At 35.6% G+C, this 24,359-nt stretch overlaps 1 protein-coding gene across 1 annotated transcript; it reads right to left on the reverse strand.

The window, feature by feature from the left end:
• Positions 1-12: 12 nt before the first annotated feature.
• On the reverse strand, positions 13-22,952 carry LOC131013941 (callose synthase 3-like). Its single transcript, XM_057941875.1, has 44 exons — positions 22,594-22,952; positions 22,019-22,102; positions 21,684-21,913; positions 20,791-20,891; positions 20,064-20,188; positions 19,873-19,966; positions 19,635-19,745; positions 19,410-19,526; positions 19,136-19,228; positions 18,186-18,277; positions 14,574-14,700; positions 13,707-13,844; positions 13,530-13,606; positions 13,363-13,456; positions 12,190-12,309; positions 11,987-12,104; positions 11,300-11,634; positions 11,149-11,201; positions 11,010-11,070; positions 10,633-10,714; positions 10,468-10,517; positions 10,269-10,355; positions 9,588-9,725; positions 9,391-9,485; positions 9,161-9,245; positions 8,162-8,322; positions 7,961-8,084; positions 7,775-7,875; positions 7,571-7,694; positions 7,336-7,487; positions 6,526-6,635; positions 6,328-6,453; positions 5,804-5,872; positions 5,539-5,725; positions 5,314-5,467; positions 4,636-4,755; positions 4,450-4,565; positions 4,275-4,358; positions 2,583-2,695; positions 2,260-2,489; positions 1,381-2,178; positions 1,238-1,288; positions 481-666; positions 13-396 (listed from the first exon to the last, which is right to left on the reverse strand). Exons 3-44 carry the CDS (start codon positions 21,874-21,876, stop codon positions 148-150), a joined length of 5,841 nt encoding a protein of 1,946 aa, XP_057797858.1. The 5' UTR covers positions 21,877-21,913; positions 22,019-22,102; positions 22,594-22,952; the 3' UTR covers positions 13-147.
• Between the last annotated feature and the right edge of the window lie 1,407 nt (positions 22,953-24,359).

The following is a 24,359-nucleotide window of genomic DNA, read 5'->3' on the forward strand; positions in this document are numbered from 1 at the left end:
AAAAGACGCAACTTTAAAAATAATGTCTGCATATTAAAGTTACTTCATGGAGGAAAATATACCATAATACTACATAATTACAAGGACAGGAGACAAGCTCAAGCAGTTCATAAACAAGTAGATAAATAAAAGTAACATCCAAAAAACCTATTCCTTGTTCCTGGAGGATCTGTCTTTCCGATGTCCACCCAGAATACGTGATATCTGAAGACCTCTACTGAAGGCTTGGTTGAACAACATTCGAGTTTGGAACTCTGATACGAACGGAAACCACGCAAGGAAAGCCACTGGTGTGAAGAGAAGTAGACCCATCAGAATTTCATATCCACGAGCTAGCGTTCTGACTGAACCCCAGAATCCAGCTCTCTGAACAATCGGCTTACATGCTTGAGCAATCTGGTGAAATCAAAACAAGCAACCAAATGCTCCTTAAGAATTTGTTTGGTACAAAAATGGTACATAAGAGAAAGTATAGCTAACCAGAAGCAAGCCCCAACCGGTGGGCATGAAGGCGAGTATGCAAACCACAATATCTCTTGGTGTCATGTGGGGTAGGGCAATCAGAATAACCAGGATAGAGATGAATGTCACAAAGATTAAACCCTTTATAAGCCGGAAGACAAGTTGAAAATTTGCACTAAATTTCCTTCGCCCAACAGAAATTGTCTGGAAAAGAAACCAACAAAAACCCATCAATTTCCAAACCCAACACAACAACTTTTCAAGGAACTAAGCATAGTTCAAACACATTCATAATTGAAATAAAAGTAATATATAACACATTCCAAGTTAAAAAGATGCATAAACAGACCCTGGGAAAATATTATAGGAAAAAGAAGTGAGACAAATTTTAAAGCAGGTGATTACATGCATATATTCGAAATCAGTGTTATCTACTCCAGAGGATGCTTTGTATAAAAGTTTTAGAAAATATGACAATATAATTTCATAGGGATATCTAAGGAGTTCTCAAAACTTATTTAGATATTTGGAAGTTCAGGCATTATAATTATACAATTTTTCTTTAGGACAGGGGAGTCTCAGATTTCAAATATTTAAAACAAAGGGTATTAGCAAATTGCCAAGAAAAGGCAATAACCTCACATTTTCTACAAAATCAGTAAGGTTGGAAAGAGGAAGGGTGGGTGGGTGGGGGTGAAATAAAGAATGAACTCTTCTCCAGTTCAATTAAAGTGCCTCAGAAGAAAAAATCTGAAACTGGAATAACTGTTCTCACCTTCATGACAAAAAGGATCAAGAAGATTACCAGCCATGATATGCCATATACCTGCAATACATTTAAGTAGTTGTTATAGATTGAAATAGGATACCTATCAACTCCAAATGGGACAGTTTATCAGGGTAGAGAAGAAAATATACCAGAACACTTTTGGTATTCCTTGTGATGTGCAAGTGATATACAAGGCCATACTGATAAATGAAAAACCGTATTGCCAGTATTATCTCAGCAATAATACCACGTTTTCCAGAATGGCGGAGATGATCTTGCTCCTCTTCCCACCATGATTCCCAACTTTTCTCTGGGGGAACACCAATACCTCCTCTATTACTGATCCACTTATTCCAATCAGTCCAGTCATCGACTATCTTCTGCCACTCAAAGCCAGAAGGATTGAAGAGGAAGGGAGCAAAAAGCCAGGTTCCCACCATAAACCACATAGATACAGTGATTAAGATATATGAAACAGCACCTCTGTAGGTCTGACCAAATATTTGATAAACGAGAAGCAATATCATTAACTCAAGCCCCTTAACAAAGTGGCTACGGGAGTACAGACGATAGTTTTCAGCAAATTTGGCATGGAACACAACAAATCCACGACCTGTTGCCCTGTACTTTGCACCTCCATGAAGTAAAGTCCTCCCATAGTAGTGGGTTTTAGTCCCAAGTGAAAAGGTGAAAAACACTGGAGCCAACTGTAGTTGCATTAATATGAATTCACTCAACGCAGTGCGAAAGCCCTTTTCTAATCCAATTTCCATCATCATAGGGAGTGCCATCAGAAATCCAATTTGCACAAAGGACTGAGAGGCCAAAGCAATTTCAAGAGACTTATTATCTCGAATTCCTGGTTGCATGCTTAATCCTTTTTCAAGGCCACTAAGAACAAGATAAAGGCGTCCATAGAGAAATATATACACAGTGAGCACAGTAATCTGTCAGAAGAAATGCAGTAAGGTTAAAATGTTTATAAAGAAGCTCAAAAACCACTGTTAGACAATTCATTTGACACGCACCAAAGTACTGAAGTAGAAACCAATGGTTGTAAAATAGCACGATAGCATTCGAAAGAAGTCAAAGCGATGCCCCAGTCTATACAAATCCCGACTCAATGTTTGTTCTCCATTTCCATTGGCAATTTTTGCCTCAAATAGAGAAATTTGGTTAAGGCCAACATCTCTCCCTTTACCAACTTGTATATACTCGTGATGGGTTACATTGCCTTCACGGAGTGTAGAATTGAAGCCTACAGAGTTACAAATGCCAAGTAATTATATCCATGCAAAAGAGTTTCAAACAGCTATAAATAGAATAAGAACAACAAACTTTATGATCATACCGGCAAATATATCCTCACTCAGGTTGATAATTTTGGAGGCTTTGCTCACCCCACCTCGTGTAAGGTGAAACAATCTATCAAAAACATCAGGATGGCCATAATGAAACCGAACCCTGCATGAACACAAGAAGGAAGCATGATACAAGACAATCAGTTGACTTGCAAAAAATGATGAGTCTGTAAAAAAAATGAAAGAAGGGTGGCCAATTAGAAGCAACAAAAATTGATGAACTATGTAACCTTGGCAAATTGAATTTATGTACAACCCAGAGGATAATCTCAAAATGAAGCAAAAGTATGAGTGTTCGATGCAGCATTCCCACCATAAAATTATATTATAAACACTAAACCTGATAAGTATCAAGTAACTAAATACTCAGGCTGGCACCAATGCTACAATTAGATACTACTAGAACTTTATTGTCTTGGAAACAATCCTCTATTAAAATTCACCATAAATAACAAAAACATATTTTTTTCAAAATTCACAAGCTAGAAATCACCACTAAGTCGCCAAGTAAAAGTTTTCAATTCATAAGAGACATACAAAACTTGTTTAAACAATTAATCTGGCAACCATTTTGTGCAGTCAAGAAACCACTTTTGTTTATAAATGACAAGTAAGATTAAGAAAATTTCTCCTCTATATACATACGTTTTACTTTCCAAAGCAATGGCTTTGTATGATTACAGCATGAACCTCAGATACATTTAACTCTTTCCATCAATCAAATGCACAAAGTTTAAATTTAGTAACGGATTCTCATCTTCCTTTGATAGTTCTAGCGAAACCGAAATCTAACATTGGTAAATGAAAAATCTGTCAGTCGGAAAACATGTAACTGAAATAATACTGCATAAATTCATGAGGCAACCAGAGAAAGATATAAGTTTTCGGTGGATATGATATGAAGTAATCCAAGAAAAGACAATGCAGCCTAAACTAATAATAGAACACAGGTATTTTCTGAACCACAGTTTAATGAGATGAAGCAGCTGACAATTACCAACTACACATGAATCATTACATTATTAGTCATACTTCCGATGCATTGGGTCCAATGTTATTGTACATGCAAGGGGTGTTGACTGCGCATAGATTGAACTTGTAACAAACTAACAATGCTGCCAAACATTTAGGAAATGTGTCGGCCTTCTATTAGTTCAAGTGAAAATTCAAAGATATAAAACCCTGGCAAGGTGAATAACTCTATGCACTGAAGATGAACTCATGAATTCCTTTTAAATGCACATTTTAACAATGCAGCTCGATTCTCTAAAATATAGATAACCAAAAACAAAGTTATAAATTCCATTTGGGGTTTCCTTGCGTAATTTAGCATTAGGGGATTCAATTCTTGCTTATGATAGAAACTAAAAATAGCAGAGACCCGATTATAGAACTATAGAAAAGCAAAAGTTACACAAGCAAGGCTACAGTGTGTGCATATTAAACTAGTTTCGGTTCATCCAGCCGTGCTGAATTACATGGACAAAGCCTCATCTATTAGCTTTCAACTATGCAGAACCTCAAATATTGTACATGCGACAAAACTCACAAGAAACAATGGAAATGAAAAATAACAATAATTGTTAATTGCCATTTGCCAGGTCAAGCAAATTGAGATTACTACTTCCGATAATGGTTTACAGGGTAGAAGAATAGAGGGCGATGCAAACAAGAGAACTTACTTAAGAGGGTTGGCCAGCAGTCTCTGTCCAATAGTAACAAAACTTGTCTCTTGATTAGACATAAACCAAGCAAGAGAAGAAACACTGCATCATGTATAAAAGATAAATGAATTACATAAGGAAAAGAATATATAGGCACATATTAAGACAAGCTAATTATGGCGAAGTGGCCCACCTTCCAGTGAAGATATGTTCCCTGAGGCCGAGAATCGATGGGTGTCTCAAATCATGCCTTTTAAGAAATTCTTGTAGCAAGTTTCTCATTTTAAAAGCTTCTTCCATGTAGTTATCCTAAGTTGGATAATCATGTCAGGCCTCAAAATGAAGAAAATCAGAAACGAATTGGCAAAAAATAATATACCTGATTCATATCTATCGTTTGTAAGCCTTCTCCACGCGTGAAAATGATGGCATGATTCTGGTTTTCAGGCTTTCCTTCACCCAGGATAGAAGGGCCAGGAAGTTTTATACGGTAGATTATCTACAACCAGAATTTCATTATAAAAAACCAGCCATAAAATATGTAGAGTTGTCAACCTTAATATCTGCAAGAAAATTCTGTAGAAAGTCCTCACTGTGCAAGAGACCAGACTAAAATACCAGACGTTGTAGGAATAGAAAATCAAGTCAAGAAACCAATATGTATCTAGTCATCTATCCATAGATATAATAACGGCTGAATCAGAATGTTGTGGCAAGATGTAAAGTGACAAGATCTCTCATGTATTTCTTCAACTAGAAAGCTCAATCAGAGAGACTACGATCCTCTCGCTCCCTCTCAGAATAGAGAGAAGAAGACAAAAAGATATGAAACATTGTACTTATTTATATGGCTAACTTCTAGGTTACATGCTTTCCCCTTGCTCTTATCCCCAGTTGGAATTTATTATATAGTATTAAATATTCTTCTGATCATATTATGAAGAAAATACTTTGAAAGCATAAGTACCTACTTTTCCATCTTATAACTTCTATATAATAAATCTTAAAGTAGCTACCTGCTATTTTCATCTGTTGAATTCTAATTAATCTTGAGTACCTGATCTAGATTCTGGCCTGGCTCTGAAGCATTTGACTTTGGCAGAGCAGCCTTCACTAGAGTGGAGTAGTACACCTTGTCATTAACCTTCTTGGTTCTGTCTTTACTAGGTTCTTCAACTTCATCTATATATGCTACTCGAAGAGATGGATATCTGCCCAGAGAAATAAAAGATTAGATAATGCACTAGGAGGATACAGCCTTTAAAGCTCTTAAAACCCATACGTTGTCATAAGTCTTAGTATATCTTGCGCTCGAGGATCTCCAGATCGTTTTTGAATGCCATATAATTGGCAGGAGACAACATATGTAAACTTCATATCAGCCACGGCTTGACATTGCGTCCACAGCGACCTCTCCCCTTTAATCTGATCTTCACTCGTCTCAATGGCCTTATAGCCTTCCATTAAATCTGCACAAATTAAGAAATATAGCTGCTTAATTTCTCAATAGTTTGCAGTTACAGAATTTACTGTGTAAGATATAATACCATCATCCTTGGCCATATCAAGGAATGCCTGAAGTTCTAGAGCTCTGCGGTAATACATCATTCCTCTAACTGTCAGTGTAGAAAATACATGAGTCTCCAAAAATGTCTTAAAAATATAAATTAAATGAAGATCAATTCTGTAGTATAGCAGCAAGGCTAGCTAGTGCGACCCACTAAATCCAGCCAACAACAGGTATAACATTTAAAAACATGAAGGATATACAGCAAACAAATTCATGTAACCAACTAGTAAATCAACAACCTGGTACTATGACCTACATACAGTATCTGATTTTATTTATGCTTCCTTATGTAAGTTAGTTAATGAGCAATTATAAATCATCAATTGGACATGAATAAGTGATGCACTTAGCTCAAGGTATCCCATCATTGCCAATTGCCTTGAGTTGTCAAATGACAACTCAGAGACTGCTGAGCACAGCTGACATAGGGGAAATATATGAAAAGTAAAGATGAGAAACTACAATGTAAAAAACAACACCGAAATTTTGATTTTTACACACCAGTTCTGGTCAATGTTTGGCCCCTATATGAAGCCCAAAGTCGTAACTGTTCTTCTAATTCATCAGAACCCCTTAGTTCTTCTTCATTGTAACAGTCGAGACGCTCAAGAAAATTGTTCCATTCATCTGCAAGATTTTATTGTAAGGTTAGTGGAGAACGAGAAATATGATAAACCTCGTAGCATCTAAAGCACAAACCTGGGAAAATTTTCTGCAAGTAAAAGAGAATGGAAACACCATCTTCATTTGGCTCTTCCAGCTCAGGCAATGAGAAAAGAACCTCCTCCGTGTAATAAGGAGTCAAAACACTATATGTCGGGAAAGCTCACGTTATATTCACACACAAAGACACAATAATAAGGCCTGTACGGTACTTTTAGACTGACTGACTGACTAATCATGTATCACTACAGAACAAACAGAGGAGTAACTAATACTGATTGAGCTGCTTAAAAATAGATAAATTGATAACTAAAGTATTTGACAAAGTTTATAGTGACAAACCTGGGCAAAAAGATCATACAATTAAAACCTATAGTTCATCATTACCTTTTTTGTTAACTTCAATTTTAAAAAATTGCCAGCAAATAATAACCCTTTAATGACCATCAAACAAAATGCACGGTGTTTATCAAGCAGCGAAGGAATTTGAGCTCTGTGATTTTCTCAATTGTACACTAGCATTAGTAGAGAACTAAACTTTGCTAAAATGTCTTGTCCAATAAAAGCACCAGTTTTTAAGGAGTATTTAATTCGTAGTTATTTCCTTAATTCTGGGCCACTGTTACAGTATTATACCTTTCTCATAAAAACCTACATGCACTTGCACTGCTGGCCTAACATGCAGAATTAGCAAACTGTGGTTAATTTATATCCAAGCTTTCAGAATCAACTACTTACACGAATGGTCACAAGGCAAGAGGACAACTGAAGTGCCATAACTACGTGATTTTCTGCCCACATAGGCACATACAAATGAAACAAAAAGCACAGGGATACTAAACTCACGAGAATGACAACATATTGCGGACTTTAGGAGCTGAAGGCATGTCCATGAACAAGGAATTAGAGAAAAAGGAAATGCGCCTCCTAGCTTCCAAATTTGACGGTACATCCATTGCAGATTCCTTGACTGTCAGCAACAAGTACAACCTCTTGATCTGCGAAGGGAAAATGAAAATATCAATCAAGTACAGAAGATTAAAAAAATGATTACTAAAATATACAATTCAACTCTGTATACTTTCTCTTTCCAAGCTTCAGATTGTGGAGCTGGAAATTTAATGGCACCAGCTGATGCAAATAACTGATGATCAAGTGGGACCACATCTTCATGTCCAGACCCACCAAGAATTGTATCTAGCAAGCTATTCAAAATAACCGTAGTAAATAAGAACATTTCATCAAGGCCTCAAAATTCAACTCATGCATTCTGAAGAATTATTACTTGGACATATGATCTTCCATCATTATATCTCGGGTCACAACTTCAAGCATGTCCTGGAAGAGGATTACAACTTGATCTCTATCCTCTGGCTTATTTTCTAGCTGCAAAACGACAATACAGCATCAAGTTTGCACACCACCAGTCGACTCACAGTAAGTAATTATAGAAGAAAACAGAAATCCCTACCAAGTATTTGACAAGCTTAACGAAAAGGTCATACAGAGTAGGAAGAGCATTAAGCTTGTATTCAGTTAACAGCTTATCATCTGTTATATGCCTGTCAACTTCAGAAAATATAAACTCGATAACCCTGAAAAGAAAGATAAGTCGAGTAAACAGAGGGAAGCAAATGACTAGGAGATCAAACTGAAATCTACAAATACTTACTCTTTCTCGCGATTGCCATGAACTAGAAACATAACAATGTTCCTAAATGAAGCATAGCACTCGCAGACAGCAGAATACATGTAATCATCAGATTTAATCCGCTTTTTCAGTTCGCTATCCTTTCCGTTACTGTCTTTGGCCATATCAACTGCTATAGGGATCTAATATTTTCCAACAAAACCAGTTAGTCACATCAGATTTAATCCGCTTTTTTCAGTGAAGGATATGAAACCAAAAATAATGTATAATTCTCATGTCAAACTCCAAACTCCCTTTAAAATGATACACTTTATTAAAAGAAATCATGTCTACTTTCTACACCCAAATACCAGAGTCCTGACAAAAACTTTAAAATGTGCTAGGAAACTTTTACGCATAAGTTAATGAGGTAGCCTACCCATGCAGATTAAGAACCTAATGAAGATGGACTTGAATTATGAAATATACACAATATCTGGGATATCGTATCATTTATTTTACCTTAATTAGTGTGGTAGTTTTTTAATGTCTTCCCAATATACATATTACACCCATGTGTGGATGATGTTATAATTTTCATGATACAGGAGCAATGAAAGTGTTACAGCCCCTCGGCCACTTCATTCTAGTTAGGGCCAAAGGTCAAGACCATGTTCTGTGTTTTTATCCTTTTCCTGTCTTCATTTATTATAAACTAATATTCAACACTACACAAAAGTGACTCCATAACATCTAATAATTTCCCTAGTAATAACAGTAAAGATGCTCTTTGATATTCTCATCACTTATTGATTTATCTTGAACACCATGGCAAAAAAGTTTGTCCCATTTGCCATAGTATTTTCTGGTTAACCATTTGTCCGATTTGCCAATGTAGCTAAAAAAGTGGAGATGGAAAAGAACTTGATGATTTATCAATTATCAGGGATCCAAGAAGGAAAATAATAGAAAACCACAGTCCCAACATGGATGGGAAAGATCTAAACCTAATATTAAAAGATTCAAAGGGTCAAAAGAAACCTTGCTAGCAAGCAAAAATGGAGGCCATTGCATCAGTTCCAAATCACGGTCAGCCCAGTATGGAACAAGTAACAGATCCATTTCCCTAACAGCAAGTTGAGAAATAATATGTCAATATATACATCTCATCTCCTTTCCTCTTTGTACCTCTTTGTACCATGACAATAAAAAATAATGAATCAATCAATCAACAAGATGACTATTTTAACAGCATTCATACTGAATATCACCTGTTACTTATAAGATCCTCCTCTCTGAAACTTGTTATTATTTTGTTCCACAACTGAGCAAACCTTGCAGCTTCCTTTTCCTTGCTTGAAGGAATCTGAGAGGGTGATAATAAGACAGGTAAAAGTCAATGATGTCAAATGCATTGTCCAATATACTATTATGTATGAAGTGAAAATGGAACTAATAAATATGCTACCACTTCAAACTTGCGGGAAAAGGTGGCCTTCAGTCCTTTCTTTTTGGTTGTCTCAGTTTTCTCTTCTGGTATTAAACAGGCATTAAAAGCACCAGGTAACGACTGAAATCGGGATCTAAGCATTCCTAGTGTTCGAATCTGAAACCACAAAAAGTAGAAAATTTAATAAAAAGAAGAGAAAACAAAAAGAAATAAGACAGAAGTTGCAACCCAAACTATAACTATATATAAATAATTCTCCACTTAAGACTACAAGTCATGTTAGTTAAACATTCATCGATTCGAAGAAACAGTTTTGGAAATATCATATTATCAATTTCTTTTAGTGACTCCAATAGCAATGGTGAAACCATTAATTTTCTAGGAAATGAAAAACCACGGAAAGTTCAAAATCCTAGTGGCTACCACAGCACAGTTAACCATATATTTGCTCTAGAGGGGAAAAAGGTCCTTTTCTGCCTGAAGCATTTGGATCATTTTCTTCAACAAGTGAAAGCTTCCTATAGTTGACAAAGCTTTCATTCTTATCATTATTCATATTCTATTGAAAGAGAAAAACTAAAATATTCAAGTTGAGAATTCTGGCAATGCCATAAGAATTACATACACAGATCCAATACAGCTCAAGACTGATCATAATTTATATAAATGTTAATATCACCAAATGGATGTTCCCCTAACCTCTCCAAGGCGGCGGAATGCACCATATATACCTCCAAAAAGTGTAGAGAATATAGCATACCATATCTGGCTATCCATGAAATAAACCTGGAAAGAAAGTGTACACAAATTATCTCCAAATATATACAGTATCCAGATTGGAGGTATACACCAAAAGGAAAAACAAAACTTGCTACTGAAAGTATTGAATGACCCATACAAGAATAACTGGGGACCAGAGTGCAACTACGACGCCAATGTTGTTCTTTGCTGCAAAAACATTCAGTACAAATGTCAGAACAATTATTTCAGTCCAACTGTTTCTTGCACATATTTTTGCATGTGCACAAGATTACTGTAGCTCCAGATTAATCCTCTAAACTACCTTGCGGAAAGAATTCATGCCACTGATAAGTTGATATATGAACTTCCATGATAGCTTTGGTTGGCTTCACCAGAGGTTTTATCTGGAATCAGAAGATTTTGTCCACAAAATAAACATAGATGAATCATGTAAATTGACTAAGAGAAAGCAATTGTGAGAGCTCACTTAGTTTAACCAACAACTAGAGATATTCCAACTCCACATGTCTTAAAAAATAAACATCCAATAGGGAATGCCTTAATAATGAGATATGCTTAAAGGTACAAATGAAGAAAAGCCTATAAGCAAATATCTCAGCATTAACAATATGAATATATGATCCAGTTAGCACCAGAAAAAAAAACAAAAACAAAAAAGGTAACAGGTAGGGTAGGTACCTCAACATAGAAACTGAAGGCTAATTTTGTAATGATAAGAAGCACCCAGAATAAGGAATACCTGACAAATATAAAAGATAACAATTGAATATCACATGAAATGATTCTGTACAACAAAATAGATTCTTTACCGCCTTACTTGAAGAGAGAGAAGGTGCTTTCATGCATTCCCCTTCCGACATAAAGTCGAGGCTGTGATATATAATAATGGGAACCGGAAATTACCATTTAATTTTAATTGATCCCATAAGAGGGAGGTACAGAGAAAAAAAATTGAATGCATTGCATACCTGTGACCACCACATCATTAGCATCACAATCTTGTAATTGGAACTTTCCAGGAATCGGCGAATGAAGGGAAAAAGAAAGAGAGTGACAGCGAGCATATTTGGTGACAAGTAGATAACAACAGCCAAGATAAATAACGAAGGAGAACTTGAGCTATTGCCGAACCAACTTTTGATAGTTTGAGCAAAGCCAGGTGGATTCTCCCATGTATAAGCATAAGTTACTGGGAGAATAACCACCCATGCAGCAGCAGATACAACCTTTAGAATGTAGCGGAGCTTGACATGGAAAGACATGCTCCTTCTAGCTTTCCAACTCAGAATTACATCAAGAACGGCTGCAACAAACATTCTTAAAAATATTAAAAGGACACTACAAAGTCCATAGCAGAACACGAGCATGGGCAGAACTTTAGTAAATCCTGGTAAAAAAATCTTGACCCTATTAGTATAACTATATGGCATATATGTTACCAGAGTCATGCCAGAATATGCCAAAGTCATTCCATATCAACCTATTTTGGCGACTACATACATTGATGCCATTAATTATTTAGATCAGTTCCATACACACCTTCATTTTAATAACAAACATAATGTGTTAGAGCCACAGTTTCATTCCTGCCAGAACCTTTTAGTTATCAACAGTAGAGAAAAAATTATATGCATCAACATTGAAGATGTACGTACCTTGCCCAAGTTTCAAAATTGCTGCGGTTATAAAAATGCTCAGTACTTTCTTGAAACCATTGGCCTCAAAAACTGAACTTGGCTGACCAGAACCATTCCAAGCAATGATTATCATAGCCTTGACAAATGGCAGTGGTTAACAATGTCAGCATCCGAGAGCAATTGAAACTTAAGAAGGGTAATGACTACACAAAGATGCACACCTGCAAGCATAATATGAAGAAACTCCACATTCTGTTGAAGCTTCTAAAGATATGAAAATAAGACCGGATCTCAACAAAGTCAACTTTTCCCACCCATCGATCTCTTGTAGGCCTGCTTTCCTAGTTAAGAGAAACTTTCATTCAGTTGTATTAATGATACGTTACAAGGAGAATATGCTTCGGGAATCTATTGAAAGTGTGCTACAAAAGTATGCGTGACACACACCACAATAAGGAACAACACATACTATTTATATATGCATATAGTGTATATAGGGAGTGGTGCAAACAAAAATTGTCTTTGAATTTGTTTCTCCATGGACAGAGAGAGAGAGAGAGAGTTACGAGAAGGGAGGGAGATACTTTGTGTTACACCATAAACTCTAACTAAGATGAAAGGGTTAACAAACGTTAACTGTTTCAACAGCTCAACAGTTATGTTAAGGGTGCTTACAGCCCAAGTTGACGTTATATTTACTATAAAAAATTGGTTTAGTTCCAGTTCCAGCTACTCCTGCTACTCTTTGGCCAAGTCTTTTGACTGATTGTGGATCACTTCCTCCCTCTCCCTGTGTTTGCATTTTCCCTCCCCCCTCTACAAACTTCAATATTTCCATTCCTCTATCACAAGAATCCCTTCTCATCACATTTGCCCATGAAAATTAATACAATTAGATATGGTTGATTTCCCTAGGGGATTTAAAGGTCACGGAAAGGTGATCCAGGACTCAATTCAAGAGAGAGAAAATACAACTCTGGAGGGCCAGACTTGCATGGAGAAGAGTGTCATTACTATTTAAATCGACAGGTACATGCTACAAAAAGATACATATCAACAGCAGCTTTGCAGCAACACAGGGGAACCAAAAGAATCTCAATCAGGTGTAAGTGGACTTGTCTATTTGAGAAAACAATGTGTGTCCGCGCAGAATTATCAAGGCTTTAGATATCATACTAACCCACACAATCCATGTTGGCATCTTCAGTCTTCCAATTTTACAGGTAAAATCGAACACATAAGCAGAAATAAACTTCAGCAAATATGGAACCATACAACCATTTTCTGGAAAGAGCCAAAGCCAATTTAAAGTGTATGAAATTCTCTATGACCTATATATAAAGTTAAATACTCTAGAGCTTAGGATAAGATAAAAATGGCAATGCATGATTTACCCCATTCTTTTCATCCCGAAGTTGATCCACTGGCTTACAGAAAAAATCAGCATCAGCACGCATGGGCCATCCTAATCGGAAACAATCCACAGACCTAAAATTTTAACAAAATAAGTGAAATAGTTGAAAGACAAACACATTCATCAAATAAACAAGTAACATATTACCAAAAGTATTCATTAAGATCATCATAGTTTCTCCACTGTGAATGTTTTGATTTTGCTATTTTGCTTCTCGCAGCTTCCTGAAAAACAAAAATATTAATTTAGGATGAAAAAAGAAGAAAATTATCATTATACATGATGAAATAAAATGGTAAATGAAATTTTCAATTTGGGATTTACCCTAGCAATGACTTCATAAATTGGAGTGACTACTTTACGAAGGAAAGCCTCTTCCTCTCCTCCATAAGCTGGTTTCACATTTTCACCAGTCATTGGACTAACATTTCCAGCAAGCATCCCATAGAGTTCAAAAGCCATCTGCGAGAATATATATATATGAGTTATAATATCCAGATTAGAAAAGAATTTAATTCACATATCATGATTTACGTATGTAGAATGAAAGATCACATATAGTACCAATTATAATTAAGTGAGGACAGATGTAAAAGTAGTGAGAAAGATTATTATTAACCAAAAAACCAAAGAAACCTACAAATAGCTTTTCAATCAAGAAGAAGAAAAGAAAATCATCAAAAAGAGAATACAGTGTAATTACTAGAATAAAGATAACAAGAGTGATATCCAAGTATTAATGTATTATGCATGTTAGAACTGCCAAAATTATTATTTCATGGAATTGTAGAAAATATTATGATAAAATGCAGATTTTACTCTGCCAAACTGACAAGATAATAGAAAGCCATGTTTAATCTTCTATAGCAAACAAAGGTATCAGTTTATATGTGCGTCAATTTAATATGTTGTTTCTCTGTTTGTTGATCTAAAACTAGAGAAGAAACAATAACTACAACTAACAGAACCAAAGCAGAAACATTAACTAAAACTAACAGAATCAAAACAGAAACAATAAGATATTTCACGTATGCAATTGTTTTAGCAGTTCGTTTCACCCCCAAGTTAGCATCAAAAAGTACCCCCAGAGTTGTCATGATACAGTATCATGTTATAGTTTATAGAAACTATTCATCCCAGCTTTAATCTATACCATTAGATGTAAAGGAAATAAGCTTCTCAAAAGCATACATGATGATATATGTAGCAGAGGCACTCTGGCATGAATCTTAAATTGGCAGCTTCACCCCATATTAGAAGATAGAGCCCCATATATAACAATTTACGCTGTTGCACTTCCTGTTGTATTGTGGGTAACCTGCAATTAAAACAAGTGGAAATAATCAGTAAACAACCTGTGCAGAGCTCACAATATGTGACTGAATCAATATTTGCTTTCACAGATTTTCAAGTAACAGATCAATAGAACAAACAATTAGTTCTTGAATTGATTTTTTCTTCTATGGATGTCTAAGCTACACATCAATAATATAATTCTCCTTAAAGCTGCAGATTAAAAATTGAAACTCGTCGAATTTTGTTTAATAATTTAATTCTTAACGACTGCAGATGTATAAGGCTAGTTACTCTGTTCAATGTTTAGAAATACATGCACTAGGGTAAAAACTTTACTCTGCTGCTTCTAATGCTTAACACCCAGTTGAGTATGCTGAATCACAACCACAAAATTATGTCTTTAATTATGGGTGTTTTATTCTGTCTCCACTTATGACACAAGTCACACATTCTACGTAGTGCTGGTCAAGATATATTTACGCCATTCGCAAGAATGGATATTGAATACATATTGATTTCTTCGCCAGTTACAGTTGGATGAATTATTCTGCAATTTGATGCTAAGAATGTCACTGTACAAGGTGACTTAGATGAGGGTACATAAAGCCGCCAGCAACCAGCGACTCCTATGAATAAAGTTTTGTTGATTGCATGAGGAAATCTATGTTAAGGCTGTTTACTAGAAAGCATGCTTTAAGCTGCTTATGTATTAGGACCTTTCATTTTCTTAATTGTGAGAATAAAAGTTGTTACATTGTTTTGCATATTTATTCGTATTATGGTTTATGCAAACAGTCCATTATCATATGTCAATTGCTTATAGAGTTTATGTATGAAGTTCACAACTTAGATCCATTGTTTAAAGTCGTAATACAGTAGAACGAACCTGTCAGGACTGTGAAATTTTATTACTACTATTTTAGAGAGGTATTAGTTAATCGATAAATTAATAATTTATTAATTGAAAGAGGTATTTTATATTCAACAAATTAAAGTTTAATAACATAGGACTTCAACAAACTTGAATTTGATTACACAGAAAAATGCATGAGTATTAACTATTAAATACTAGGAACTTGAACAGCTATTCAATGTATTAGAACAACATACGTTTAATGATGCATATTGATGAAAGAAGTACTATATAAACAAAACAAAAGGTTTTTAAAATCATACACCCTTCATAATTTTTTGCGGCAGTTTGAGAACACTACACCGGAGCTTTTGAGTGTCATGCGAAATGTTAGAGATGAAATTCATTTTGACTTAAATTTCTATATAAAGCAAACAACAATAAATTTTGTATTTTAGTAAGTTTCCTAGTTATCTTTGTAATTTTAATAGATTATTAACTTAAGATGTTGATGGCATCATAGAATTATATAAGGGCCTTCTGAAAAATTATTATCTTATTAATCTATCGAAACTATTAATTTTACATATTGGGGCCCAAATCGAGACAGAAGAAAATTATTATCTTAGAGAGGTTATTAATTTATCAAGTCTTAATTAAATGGGGTTCTACTGTATTGAGCTGCTAATTAGCTTGTTTTGGCTAATAGATAATGTTAGTGCATATGTTGCATTCAACTAGATCCCAGTGAGATAATTCCTACTTTGTGAGGAATTACTATCTAGAAAAAAAATATTACTCCCTCCGTCTCTCAAACATCTTCCTAAGGAAGGGTGACATGAGTTTTAATAAAAGTTAGTTGTGTATTTGATGAGTGGAAAATGGGTCCCACAAAAAGTGAAGATTGTAAGGGTAATTGTTAGTGACATTGTTTCCAAAAATAGGTTAGGAAGATGTTTTGGGGACGGACCAAAATGCAAAGAAAGGAAGATATTTGAGGGATGGAGGGAGTATTTCTTAATTTTTTAAGGATATTATTAAGTGTGTATAATTAATTATTAGTATTAATTTTATTTATCATGGGTGTGAATCAATTGATTCAATATTTTCGATCTCTTGGGTAATAGTATTGATTGTACAGTGATTGAATATTATTGCATAAAATTGTGTTTAGGGAGAATCTGAGTTGATGATGTCCGCTTGAGGAATTCAAAAAGGATTATTATATCAAACCTGGTCGGTGGATTGATTTTCGATATTAATAATAATATTCGAGTGGTATTAATCTTGGATAAGAATTTAATTTAAAGTTGTCAATAGCTTAAATTCATCAATGGACATTCGATATCTTAATCATGGGAAATAATATTAAAATTGAGTTATATTCGTAATATAGATCAGGATGGGTAGTGCAATATTAATTCATCAACGAAATTAATTAAAATTAACGGACTTAATTAAGTTGAGCTCTCAACTTAAATGAATTAAAGTCCATTAGGAGGCTGGGAGGCTCAAGCCTAATCCTCCTAAGATTCCTTAACTTAGCTCATAAATCCTATAAATAGAACCTATAGGGCACCCTCTCCTTACTTGAGATGAAATTCTGTTCCCCTTAAAGAGAGACAAAGTTGTGCATCCCTTGGTGTTCTCGTAAAAAGCTTCTTAGTTGTTGTCCATCCAACGTTGAAGCAAGAGAAAGGGAATAAGCTAGAAGGTTTCAAGGTTGAATCAATTCCATGATTATTGGTGGAGTTTGAACATGAAAGAAAGATTCAAACGACAACATCAAACAAATTCGTGATTGGAAATTTCCTCTGATCAAGTCTACACATGAGTAGTGATCAGTTCAAGGAACTCTTCATAGAAATCATATTATATGAAGACAATCAAAAGGTCAAAAATCGAAACCCCTAGAAATCACATGATTAGGGGTCGACTTTTGCGCATGATTCTTTATTGTCTACATGCGCTCTAGCTAGTAGTTGATTGCATGATCTTAGGAATTTGATCATATTAACTTAGCATGAGCTCTTGGCAGTGAGAACCAGCACTCTGCCTTAGAACAAGGACAAGCCTGGTCGGCCACTTATCATAAGACAACGTGAAGTTTCAAGGTCGGTACCAGCACTCTTTGATAACTATATGATCAGATTGTGACACATATCTAAAGAAGAAACTAGCTAAATTTTGAGATAGAGAGTGGTAAGCCATAGCACCTTTTCACCACGAAGCTACCTAAACAAGCTCAAATGACTGGTCTTAACCAACCTGCTAGAAAGCGAATGTTGCATAACCTGAATGCTATGACCAAATCTGACTCTTGTTTATTTAAAGATAATAAGTTGATTATATGTTTAAAACAGAATCTGCATGTGTTCAGAATTGATTTTTCATAAAGACAGGCTGCTCTAATCACACTTTCTCATAACAGATGCCTGAACATGTATGAATTATCACTTACACAGCTACTCATTTCTGCTTAAGACTCTATAGCAAATACTCATGGGCAAACTATACTATATGCCCTAATAATTCTCATGATGTTGAAAATTCAAGGACAAGAAGCCTAAATGAATCTTTAATTGGACCAAGTTGATAGAAAGAGTAGCATTGCATGGAGCCATGTAAGACAATCTTTTGCATTTGATTCTTACCAGAGGCTACTTTTGCGATCCAAATACTTGCACCACTTTTTATAGTTCTTGAAAAGCTTCTTCATAACTTCATCAAGAGCACGGTCATCCAACTGAATACAGACAGAAATCATTAAAACAATTTTCTTTGCCGCAAGAATATAAAATCAATCTGATTCTAATAAAAAAAATCAGAAGAAGCAAAATCAAGCAAGTTTAGACTTTAGTGTAGATTCAATTGAGATAGTTTAATTTCTTAAGTACTAGAACCTCCATTTACATTCATCAACGAAATGCACAACAGGTCTCCCCACACAGTCAAACTTATAAGCAAGTGATTAGGCAGGAAACCTGAACCAAATCCTTTTATGTCAGTCTGTCCCATAATAGCTCTGTTTAGATTGTCAACTTTTCATGTTACCTCTGAATTGTTTGTTTTAGCATTCGGGCCAGTTGGGTAGTGGTCACTTATGAGTTATGATGACTAGGCATAATAATAGTATCAGTCAAGCCCTACAAGAATCATGACTTCAGTTGTACGGCTACATATTGAATGAGATCAGGGAACTAGCTCACTTATTTGAACATCAAGGTCGGCATGAGATATTATTTTGCCAAAAAATGAATGAACTATAGATTTGCAGCAATTCTACCAGGTACTCTGGGCAAAACCTTTCTGCCTAGTTGCGAGGTATCTAAAACATGACAACGGCAACAAGCTATTTTAATATATCTGAAAACATATGTTTGCCAATCAGATTACACCAAGAAACTACAAGATGTTGTGAAACACATAAGCAGGACGAATATAAGCTTCTCTTAAGAGAACTAAATCATGCACTCCGCAACTTCCATAAGAGGAGGTAGGAGAAGTTTTTGCACCTGTAAAACTATTGAATCCATGCTAGACCAAACGAAAGAAATCCAGAAAGCTTATCAAGGTAAAATAATTAGAGTTGCAGAAGGTAAACCTTGGGTTGTTGATCCGGCTTAGGAAACTGCCGTATATGAACATTTGCAAGTAGCAAAATCAAATGCTCCCTTTGATTAGCCACGCTATCTTTCTGCAAATCAACAAACAGTCAATAGCGATGGGATTCAATGTTGTCATTCTGAAAATTTAATCAACAATCAACAGCAATTGGATGTAAAAAACAATCTTTGTGCCATCTGATGCATAGACGCAGCATCTTTATTTTAAAGCGGGGCAGATCATAGATGTTAGCAGAAGATATGCTGCTTCACCTGGAAACCAAACATAGCTTGAAGCCAGTCAAGGATATCTTCGTCCTTTTTCTTCTTATAATCCTTTGGCCAAGGCAGACCTCTAGTATTCCGTAGCGCTAGTACAGCGGCTTGAATCTGTAGAGTATTGTGTCAGACATTAATATAAAAGTGATACAATGAAAAGAAGAAAACAAGCAATTGGAAATCAGTAAATAACAGAGACAAGTAAAATTAAATATAGACCTCTGGATATTTCATAATTGCCTGATTTGCGCTGTCAGGATCTAGAGGTAGAATGTTATAAGGGACATAAATTTCTGTCTTCTCTGCAACTTTATCATGAGTTTCCAATATCTGTATAAAAACAGTCAACAGAATCAGATTCCACAAGATAAGCAAAATCCAAAGTGCACAGGAAAGCATGTTTATAAGAAAAAGGTCAGGTACATAGATGCAAACAATCAAAACAATTTTAATTTACCTCACGATCGACTTCCACAGACTGTGTCTGATTAACTGCTTTCAAAACTTCAAACAGAACATTAGCTGTTTGGTATGCTTTCGTCAGCTGAGCACTGAACATATTCAGAAGTTAATTGGTAGAAACAGAAATCTATTAGGAGTATTTGCACCAGCAAAGAAGGAACATGATGAATTAAAAAAATAACTTACCGATCAGCTTTATCGGCAGCATTTTGTAGAGCTTGAATATACTTTTTGTAATAATGCTGATAAAAGCTCTGCATTTCACGTGCGTCACTTTTTTTCACTCTTCCCATCAAGGTTGGATCATTTTCCTAAAGAAGAAGCATATAGAAATAAGGTGGTATGAAATTCTTTCTGCAATTCAAGAATGTAATGCATGACCAGTGACAAGTATGAAAATACATTATTACAAAAAATGAAGATAATTTGAACAACAAGAAAGAAAGGGAGATTCTTATAGTTGACATTTCTGTTTTTGGGTTACAAATAGCGAGAGAAAGAAAAGTCTCCATCAGGCACTAGGAAACACCATACTCAGTGTAACTATCCCATAGTGATACTGATTCCTTTTATTATTTTAGAAATAAGTGAGCAAAGAAACTAAACTGTGTATCTTCCTATTGAGTACATTCTCTACTGCAGTAAGTGGCAGATCATGGGAGATGCCTAACATGAGTTCAAGTTCTTACAAAAATATAACTACATATAAGAAAAATAGAGGAAGCCTTAAAAAGGTAAGATGCTTAATGATTACAACCAGACACTTCTAGAACTTGCAGCTAGAGAAAGTTTTCATAGCATAAGACATTGGTATTATTACTCTATTTAAAAGCACATGTGACAAGCTTGATAAAGCTTATAGTGCATCAAACGGTTCACTCAATCATGAAATAGAAGTTATTCTCATACTTACCCTTTCTAGGCGTTGCAAAAGAGCCGTTTTGAATTGACGGACACCACGTCCACTTGATGTGGGATCCAACCTATGAGCTTTCTCAAAAGCATAAAACCTACCTGCATTATTAAAGCATTGATGCCTTATGCAAATAATAACTGATTTGATAAAAAAATTATAATACTTCAACTAGGATTGGTGCAACAGGAAAAGGAAGTAAAATAGGAAAAGGACAACTGATATTCCAGCACACATGGTTGAATGCATTTCACGAATATAAGACAAATCTTTTAGTAGATCCTTTGAACAAATTATAATTAAAATGCAAGCAGATAGTATACACAGAGGATTTATAGTAGCTTCCAACGATTTTATTTGAGTAAAGAAAATTAAAATTGTAAAATGTGTGTCTATTTGTAAGTTCCTATTAAATAAGAAGAAAGCGGATATAGAGAAGGGATGTCCCTGTGGAAGCCAGAATGGATTTAATCTTCAATACAAGCAGCTGCTGAAATTGGCTCATGTTTTTGCCGCAGACTCCAAACAATGTATTTGTTGAGACACTATTGAACCTTTTATAAAAGACAAAATGATCCAAAGTTTTCCTAATATCCAATAGATGTAAAAACTAAATGCAAAACCTGTTTTAAGTTAATGTTGATCTACTAGCACAAACTCCAAGAATATAAACAACATAGGACATTTGTTTTTCTTTTATTTGGTGAACAATAGGAAAAATGCTCAATAGAATGCCAAATAGAAACCAGCTTTGTCTCTGGCCCTTATTGGCATCAATAATGTTATTAAGCAGTCCAAGTAACATATCATAAATCACACTGAATACATGGATATGTACCACATACACCATCCACCCACAAATATATGTATGAAATGCATAATTCCAAGCTTACATAGATATGCAACACGAGGATTGCTGGGCTCGACTTCATTGGCAACACGTAGAATGGGGGCAATTTCCACTAAAGACGAAGGAACTACTTCACTGTCAAAAATAGACTCTCCAAGATTCCCAACCGTCTGCGTGCGTGTAATCCGCCGCTGCAGCTGTGGGTTCTGCTGTGAGGGCCCACCTCTTGATGCCATTTTAGTTTGCACACCCCTTCCCCAGCCAAATATCTCACTACATAAGAAAGTACATAAAAGCCATATGGTAAGACATTGTAAATAAATATCCTTATTGTAACAATCAAAACCAAGGAAATAACATGGAAATGCAGAGATGTACCAGAAAATAAATAAATGAACTTATTACATCCTTCACTTAACTCCCCGAACAATCAAACTTTCACGAGAAAAGCACACAGAAAACCTATATAGAAAGACATTGCGATTAATAACCTCATCCAAACAAACTCGAAATTAACATGGAACAAAATATGCATTTTAACAAAATGCGCTAGGTTATTAGCAATAACAAGAGATAGCAGATATGCATATTACCAACAACGAGATGGTTTACTTAGTAAGGCATGCGATATCAATGCACATCCGCATCTTCAGCGACCAAAAGTGAACAGTTTCGAATAATTCGTGTCTTATCAGAAGCAAACTGACAAAGGACGAGAAATCGAAGGAATTATATCTTTTTTCTAAGATAATGCATAAATATTTTATTGTTACTTGGAATAGATTCAGCTGATTTTCTAGAAGTCATTACACCGACTAGAACTTCACTCAGCATTCTCAAATCTTACAGTACAAAAAGATGAAGAAAGAAAGCCAGAAGGCACAATGAAGTGTTTGTAGAGAAAAACTAACAGTACTACTGAAGTCGAGCCTACAAGAAATGAACTATTATACCCCTCTCTGTTCGGCAAATGTAGATCAGAGCTGCATCAGCAATGTCGGTGTTCTAAGCTCGTAAATTATCAGAATTAAGCGCAGGAACAGAGCAAAAACTAAAATATGGTAGCTGGATATTCCTGTCTGCGTGCATTACTTGCAGCTGTGGCTATTGAGTTGGAGAGCGGTACTGTGCTGCTGGAGAAGGAAATGCAGCAACCCTAAAGAGAGAGAGAGAATGGGATGAGGGTGATAAAGGCAGTGTGGGTGAGACAGTGGCTTTCAGCAGCAACAAAGTAAGAGAGAGAGAGAGCGAGAGAGAGAGGGATGAGAGGTAAATTGAAAATTTTGGATTATTGTGAGGGAAGTGCGTGGGTTGGTTGGTCTATTACTATGGAAATCTGTACTTTTAAGAATCTTGCCAAAGCTATTTTAATGTTAATTCAAAAAAGTGCTAACTTTCAACTTTAATAAATAGAAGAAGTATTCATTCTTGTTAAAATAGATAAAAATTAAGATGAGATGACAAATTTTCACTTGATTCAAATGCTTAATAGTAATTAAATTGAAAGTAAAAGATAAATATTCAGAAAAAGAAAGTATTGTAATTTTGTTTGAATCAAATAACGAAAAAAAGTTGTTATGCTCTCGAGCTGCGAATTTAATGATTTACCACTTGGAGACTTCATTTATTGCAGGTAAAATTTACTTGAAATTTTTTATTTCCCACTACATTCAAAGGTAATGTTTTTTTTTTAACGTTAATATGTTGTCCGTGTAGATTATGGTTGTTGTCTTATTCTCCCTTCCAATATTAATAAATATTTCATTTAACTTTTTTCTTTGTTTTCCAGTAAGTGTTTAATTTCAAAATGTAAGAGTATACTATTCATATTTTTTCCATTGTCTCTATTCAATATTTTTGTTTAATATTTGGATAAAATAATTAATAATATTTTAAATGTAAGTTTTCTTGCCTTCTTAATATGTGTTTTGGCAACTTTCAATTGAAAATCAATTTTAAAATAGAATGACAATTTTGTAGTTATGATAAAATTGAAGGTTTATTTGTAAGAAACAATAGGGCCGGATGGCCCTATTGGTGATTGAAACTTAAATTTTGTCCACAAAATTTAAAACATCAATATTTGGCCATCTTTTATGTGCTCTACCTAATTTACCCTTTAACCCAATAGATCCAACAACTTTCTTTGACCCGGATCCAGATTTAGGGATTAACCCATGCCTTGTCTACCCCCCAGACCCCCGACCCCCCCCACCCCCCCAAGCCAAAAAAAAAAAAAAAAAAATTTACTTCCCCTGCTTGTCTACCCCCCAGACCCCCGACCCCAAGCCAAAAAAAAAAAAAAAAATTTACTTCCTCTGCCTTGTCTACCCCCCAGACCCCAGACCCCCGACCCCACCCACCCCCCCACCACCACCCACCCCCAAGCCAAATTTTTTTTTTTTTTTTACTTCCCCTGCCTTGTCTACCCCCCCAGACCCCCGACTCCACCCACCCCCCACCCACCCACCCACCCCCCCCACCACCCACCCCCAAGCCAAATTTTTTTTTTTATTTCCCCTGCCTTGTCTACCCCCCAGACCCCCGACCCCACCCACCCCCCCACCACCCACCCCAAGCCAAAATTTTTTATTTTTTTTTTACTTCCCCTGCCTTGTCTACCCCCCAGACCCCCAACCCCACCCACCCCCCCACCCACCCCATGCCAATAATTTTTTTTTTTTTTACTCCCACTGCCCTGCCTACCCCCTGACCCCCG

This window comes from Salvia miltiorrhiza, chromosome 3 (assembly GCF_028751815.1).
Source record: "Salvia miltiorrhiza cultivar Shanhuang (shh) chromosome 3, IMPLAD_Smil_shh, whole genome shotgun sequence".
In the NCBI taxonomy this organism is placed as follows: Eukaryota; Viridiplantae; Streptophyta; class Magnoliopsida; order Lamiales; family Lamiaceae; genus Salvia; species Salvia miltiorrhiza.